This window comes from Embiotoca jacksoni, unplaced genomic scaffold (assembly GCF_022577435.1).
Source record: "Embiotoca jacksoni isolate LCO1_2020_lvr unplaced genomic scaffold, fEmbJac1.0.p SCAF_11, whole genome shotgun sequence".
NCBI classification, from domain to species: domain Eukaryota; kingdom Metazoa; phylum Chordata; class Actinopteri; family Embiotocidae; genus Embiotoca; species Embiotoca jacksoni.
In genome coordinates, this window is record NW_027185241.1 from 20,027,091 (window position 1) to 20,034,315 (window position 7,225).

The following is a 7,225-nucleotide window of genomic DNA, read 5'->3' on the forward strand; positions in this document are numbered from 1 at the left end:
CTGTGAAACATGTTCACTGGTATCACGTTAGCCTGGGCACTTGTATGTGATTTTGAACTTTAGTTTGTGCCTCACTTTTCCTATTTCCACCCCTGCGAATGGCTGTTCCCTTGCTGTATTTTTAAGCTTTTTATAATAGCGTCAGTGTACAGATCCATTGATGCCTGTTCTGTGTTTCTGAGATAGCATGGACTTTCTTGAGCTCATATTTTGTTGGCTGATACTGTGCTTTTGTCCAACACGTGGTTGGGCTTTTTGCATTTATTACACCCTTATGACGTTTTTGCAGGGCATTCGTCCGTGCAACTGTGCTCTCTTCCGCATGCCCCACACTTCTTGCTGTGCATGGCACCGCTGCTATCGTTCCCGACAGTTATCTTGCGACCGTGGTATCTTTGTTTGGAACTGAACAGCTTTCTGCTAACTGACTGGCTGTATTAGCAGCAGGGCAACCCATTACCTTTAGCTGCTGCTGCGATGACTCGTGAGCGTGCAATGTCAATCGCTTTCTCGAGCGTCAAATCTGGACCGCGACGGAGTAGTTCTCCCGGACTCTTGGAGAGCTCGTACCGAAAACATCTGGTCTCTAATCATCTCATCCCCATTAGGGTTGTTGCAGTCTTTTACTTGCAGCTCTAGTTCAGTCACAAACTGGTCGAAAATTTCACAGCCCTTTGTATCTTTTCATGGAACTTATATCGCTTGAAAACGGAGTTAGCTTTGGGCATTCCTTTCCGCCACTCGCTCTCATTTGTGTCATCTACATCCCTACATCTCATTGCCAACTGTAACGGTGTCACCTCTGCGATTAACCGTACCACCCAGCCGAGTTTCGGTTCCGAACGGCTGCCGTTCCTTCTGCCAATCTTTGGGGCTCCTCATGGTGGCGGATTTTCTCCGCCAAATAGCCATCTTATTAAGCAGTTTTTCCAAAACTCCCTCCATCATACCCTGACGCAACAGAACCATCATCGCTTCCTTTCATGGGAGTAGGGGCCATGATCCATGATCCATTCTGGTGACCTCCCTGTCGTCAACATCAATGGCAGAGAAGAGGCGCCTCCCTCGCCTTCACGTCCTCCGTGCGTTGTCTCGCGCGGCCGTTACCTGCTCACTTTTCATGCCCGAGTCGAACATGTTCTCGACCTTTTTCACGCCTTCGATGTATTCCACTGCTGCATTGCCACCCTTCCTTTAAACTACTTTCTGCGTGCCCAGGAACCAATGCTCTTGCTCCTTCTTCCGTGTCCTGTGAAAGGCTGAATCAACTCTCGTCAATCAATTCGTTCTGGGTCATCCTGGGCCATGTTCAGATTGGCTTCCAAGCTGCTCCTCACTCGTCATGGCTCCAGGAGCTGTGCATGGATTGGTCTTCACTGCTTCATCAAGGCTTTTTGGGGATCTGCAAGGCCCGAGAGCCGCAGTGGATTCTCAGCTGAGCCTTCCCCAAACCGCATGTCCTGCTCAGCTCCAACGAATACCACTGTACCATAATCGATAAATTATGTTCATACCCAATCGAGGTGGAGGTCCTTGCTAGTTAAAGAGGAGTTTTTCCCTCCTAGCTTATGTGGGAATTGTTGGGTTTCTCTGTCTAATATTGTAAAGTTCTGCTGTAAGGACTTTAATGTGTTAAGTGCCATGAAATAACGTGTGTTGTGATTTGGTGCTATATAAATAAAATTTAATTGAATTGAATAGTCATAGCGCCCCCTGCTAGCAACAATAATTTTTTTGTGAAAGTGCATCACCAGGGCGATGCGATTGATGTTGCGCCATGACACGGAGTTGATGTTTAAGGTCCAGGGATGCTCCAAACCTCACAAAACTGTGCACAAGCATCAGGCGTGGTAAACTCCGTGGCCGCTTCCACCCCCGACCCGCTGGTTCCCCAACGTGCAACATGCGAGGGCCCACATATCACTGCTTGCAGATTTAATTTGAGACTGTAATCTGTGTTGCTGCTTCCCAATGTTTTGTCAACCTAATGCTGGAGAAAATATTAGGAACACCTCTCAGTACTGTTCAACAGCTCCTCAAACTAAAATCAACATAGAAATTATATCAACCACGTCCGTCTTTTTGATGGTGAAAAAACTGAAGGAGCATCTCAGAGATGGCTCTATTTTATCAAATATAAGGTAATTATTATATATAATCTTTCATTTACATGTTTTGCAGCTGTATATTTTCAAACAAGAAGGAAACCGTGCCCTTGGATTTAATTTTGATCAAAATCTGTTTCAAAGTGCTACACGTCTCACATGGGGCTTTGCGCTATAAGCAAACAATCCAGCCGAAAATATTGAGATATACAGTGGTGTGAAAAAGTGTTTGCCCCCTTCCTGATTTCCAATTTTTTTGCATGTCTGTCACACTTAAATGTTTCAGATCATCAAACAAATGTAAATATTAGTCAAAGATAACACAAGTAAACACAAAATGCAGTTTTTAAATGAAGGTTTTTATTATTAAGGGAGAAAGAAAATCCAAACCCACATGGCCCTGTGTGAAAAAGTGTTTGCCCCCTCCTGTTAAAACATAACTTAACTGTGGTTTATCACACCTGAGTTCAATTTCTCTTGCCACACCCAGGCCTGATTACTGCCACACCTGTTCTCAATCAAGAAATCACTTAAATAGGACCTGCCTGACAAAGTGAAGTAGACCAAAAGATCCTCAAAAGCTAGACATCATGCTGAGATCCAAATAAATTCAGGAACAAATGAGAAAGAAAGTAATTGCGATCTATCAGTCTGGAAAAGGTTATTAAAGCCATTTCTAAAGCTTTGGGACTCCAGCGAACCACAGTGAGAGCCATTATCCACAAATGGCGAAAACATGGAACAGTGGTGAACCTTCCCAGGAGTGGCCAGCCGATCAAAATTACCCCAAGAGCGCAGCGACGACTCATCCGAGAGGTCACAAAATACCCCACAACAACATCCAAAGAACTGCAGGCCTCACTTACCTCAGTTAAGGTTCATGACTCCACCATAAGAAAGAGACTGGGCAAAAATGGCTGCATGGTAGAGTTCCAAGACGAAAACCACCGCTGAGCAAAAAGAACATTAAGGCTCGTCTCATTTTTGCCAGAAAACATCTTGATGATCCCCAAGACTTTTGGGAAAATACTCTGTGGACTGACGAGACAAAAGTTGAACTTTTTGGAAGGTGTGTGTCCCATTACATCTGGCGTAAAAGCAACACCGCATTTCAGAAAAAGAACATCATACCAATAGTAAAATATGGTGGTGGTAGTGTGATGGTTTGGGGCTGTTTTGCTGCTTCAGGACCTGGAAGACTTGCTGTGATAAATGGAACTATGCATTCTACTGTCTCCCAAAAAATCCTGAAGGAGAATGTCCAGCTATCTGTTCGTGACCTCAAGCTGAAGCCAACTTGGGTTCTGCAGCAGGACAATAATCCAAAACACACCAGCAAGTCCACCTCTGAATGGCTGAAGAAAAACAAAATGAAGACTTTGGAGTGGCCTCGTCAAAGTCCTGACTTGAATCCTATTGAGATGCTGTGGCATGACCTTAAAAAGGCAGTTCATGCTGGAAAACCTTCCAATGTGGCTGAATTACAACAACTCTGTAAAGATGAGTGGGCCAAAATTCTTCCACAGCGCTGTAAAAGACTCATTGCAAGTTATCGCAAACGCTTGATTGCAGTTGTTGCTGCTAAGGGTGGCCCAACCAGTTATTAGGTTTAGGGGGCAAACACTTTTTCACACAGGGCCATGTGGGTTTGATTTTTTTTTTCTCCCTTAATAATAAAAACCTTCATTTAAAAACTGCATTTTGTGTTTACTTGTGTTATCTTTGACTAATATTTAAATTTGTTTAATTGTCTGAAACATTTAAGTGTGACAAACATGCAAAAAAATAAGAAATCAGGAAGGGGGCAAACACTTTTTCACACCACTGTATATATCTCGCTATTTTGACATCAAAATTCAGAGAAAAAAATATATTGGGATATTAATTTTGGTCCATATGACCCAGCAAGGCTGAAATATGCATTCGGTCTTGCATTATATTCCTGCTGAAAGCGCTCAGCTGAGTGAAGATAGTTTAACGAGGTAGGAGTGAGCCGATGGAGGTAAATAACCGGTCAGTGGTACGTCACAAGCTGTAACTTGCGATACATCTGCTATGAGCAAACTTCTCCAAGTGGTATTATATACAAATCGAATTGAAACGAGCCAGTGCCAGAAATTAACCAGAAGAGTCGCAAGTTGTTGTTAATCCCTTTGGATACTGACAGCTCTGTGTGTGCCTGTGACGAGAGCTGCAGAAGTCTGTGTAAATGAAGAGGCGGGACTCTATCTTTAGCTGTTTTCGATGTGTGGACACAGCTAGTGTTGACACTAAATTGACACTTTTACTCGTATGAAGGTCGTGCTCCATACCAGATAATTGTTTCAGCTGTCTCATCCTTAATATGTTCTAACATCTTTAAAAACATCCTAAACATATAAATAAAATGTTAGCAAAAACATTTGTTTATCGTTTTTATAGCATGTTATCCTACAATTAAATAATAACATTTTGGGTACATTGAAAACGTGGCAGTGAAATAAAAATTTCCCCCAAAAAATTTGACTTGGGGCACAATGTCACCTATGTTGTGACAATGTCATGAAAAACATTTCAGGAATGTTTACACACGATATTTTTGGAATGTTCGTAGAGTTAAGAAGAACATTTCTGGAACAAAAAATAAAACATACTTCCTGATCATAGCATAACTAAGGCACAATATTTTCTGAACATTTATGAAACAAAAAAACTCCCTGGGATGGCTGATTGGTGTAGAGAGTGAACAGAAAGAGGACTGAAGCCCTATCAGAGCTGAAGTGGACCAGAAAGAGAGGTGAGTCCTCTCAGAGTCCCTTTTCTGTTTGTCCACTTTTTGGTCCAGTGTAAGGGAACTGAGTTTCGTTCATTTAAAGAGGACCAAATGTGAAAACACCCCGATAAGTGGTTCACTTCTGAGGGATCTTTGTTCAGTTGGACTGTCACTGACTAATCAGTCCGAGTTCATTTGCAGGACTGAAAGGGACCAAGTTTGAAAACACGGACAATCTGACAGTCCTGTGTTTCCGTGTTGATGCAAAGTGAAAGGAAATTATTCAAAGGTGACATAGTGTGCTTATTTCCCCTGGCTCAACAATCTTCAAGAATTGAGAGCTATGACTATGGAGACTGTTATGAATAATATCTATTGAGTTAGTAGCTAAAACATAAAGTTGGTTGTGTGTCTGTTTGTCTCATTCTGAATAGATAGATAGATAGATAGATAGATAGATAGATAGATAGATAGATAGATAGATAGATAGATAGATAGATAGATAGATAGATAGATAGATAGATAGATAGATAGATAGATAGATAGATAGATAGATAGATAGATAGATAGATAGATACTTTATTAATCCCCAAGGGGTAAACAGAAATCACATGCTTCCTTTTTGGTTGCAACTCCTCACTTGTCAAACCTCAAAAATTCAATACTGATGGCCATTATCAAGATAATACTTATTGATTCAATGATAGGATTTACGGCCGCAGCACCTCTGGTGACATGTAGACGGTGTGGACACACAAGAAACCGAGCGGCACCTGCGCAGCACAGGAGAGTGAGTTCCAGGGCTAAGGGTTGTTAAAGTAAGGAGTAGAATGTTTTGTACCTCCACATATTCTTCTTGGTGGCTGTTGACGTATTGAGCCAGCTCCGTGTACTTGAAAGCATGGGCAGTACAAATGACCAGCAGGATGGAAGGCAGTACTTCAGGATTCATCTGTTAAGAGAGTCAGAAACTGAATGGGTGATACTGCAGATATTTGTATAAATAGGTCATTAGTATATCTGACTACTCAGAATGTTCCCACAGTAACACATCCAGGGCCATGACAAGAGTCCAGTGGTTGGGTGCAGAGTACCCCAAACACAATAAAAACAAAAACAAAATTGAATATATATAAACTTGTGAATATGTTGTCTTATTTAGTCTGGGGAAGTAAGTTTTCTGTAATCCTGACCTCCCCATCAATTTACACAGTAAATGGAAAGTTCTTTGGAATAAACTCTGAGTTCAAATCAACTATTTTTGCTTGTACATATGAGACCATCGGATACACTCTCAAGCAGAGTGAAAGTAACTCTTTTCTTGGAGTTGAATTTTAACACTTTTGTTGAACCTGAACTCTTTGGGAGTTAAAACTCAACTCTCACGAAGAGTACATTTTACTTTAACCTTGAGCTGCTTGAATGTGAACTTTTTTACAGTCAACATTTAGAAGAGTGAATTATTTGACATTCATGGGGTTAAAATTTCATCACACTATAAAGGTTTCAGGTAATACTGACTACAAGATGACATAATCATCACAAATGTATATTTAACAATTATACACAGTGTGATTATATGTAGTCTGCACAATTAATGTTGCATGAAAACTGTGTAAGAAGTTGCAAACTGACCAATGTCATGTGACTGTGATTGGAAGATATGTTACGTTCCTACCTCGTACACTTATAGTTTTGAATGATATCCCGCTTTTTATTTGTTATTATGTCTTCATTGAAATATTGATAAACAGCATGTTTTAACAAAACTAAATGTAATTTCTGCCCATCACTTAGATTTAATTTGGTTGCTTTATTCTCAAAAGTTATGAAGAAATAACTAAGGCATGCTGGGAAATGCTAATACAGCAACAAAGCAACACCGGGAGTAGTGTTGAATCATGCTCCTCAACACTCAGCGAATGAACCCTAAAATATTACCCCACCAGAGAGTAACACTGAACACAAGCTGGACTTAGAAAATAAACTCCCCAAATCAAACTCTTTGTTTAACTCCAGGATATTTCACTCCAGAAATTTGCTGTGTAACATCTCCCATCTCCCACGAATATGTACTTAAAGTACCTTCGTCTTACCTTTTCTCTGCAAGAGTAGTATGTGACAGTCTCCTCAGGCTAGTGGACTGTGGCCCCATGTTGTTGGCTGGACATTTATACACCCTCCCTTCAAATCACTCTCCTGCTGAGCCCAGGGGTCATTCAGTCAAACATTTCCTGACACAGTGCCAAGACAGCTGACAAATTAAATATTTAATAGCCAGAATAATTATACTCTAATCTATTGATCTCGTTCCAACAATGCACAGTGGGTGTTTCAGCAGGCGCAAAGGAGCATGTGAAATTCCTTT

General features: G+C 41.1%; 1 protein-coding gene across 1 annotated transcript in view; it reads right to left on the reverse strand.

Moving 5' to 3' along the window:
* Positions 1-7,003, reverse strand: part of cndp1 (carnosine dipeptidase 1) — a 42,119-nt gene extending 35,116 nt beyond the window's left edge. The window contains exons 1-2 of the mRNA XM_069143498.1: positions 6,954-7,003; positions 5,699-5,809 (exon numbers count right to left, since the gene is read on the reverse strand). Of these exons, the coding sequence (XP_068999599.1) occupies positions 5,699-5,809 (111 nt within the window). The 5' untranslated portion in view covers positions 6,954-7,003. The remainder of the gene's footprint in view (positions 1-5,698; positions 5,810-6,953) is intronic.
* Between the last annotated feature and the right edge of the window lie 222 nt (positions 7,004-7,225).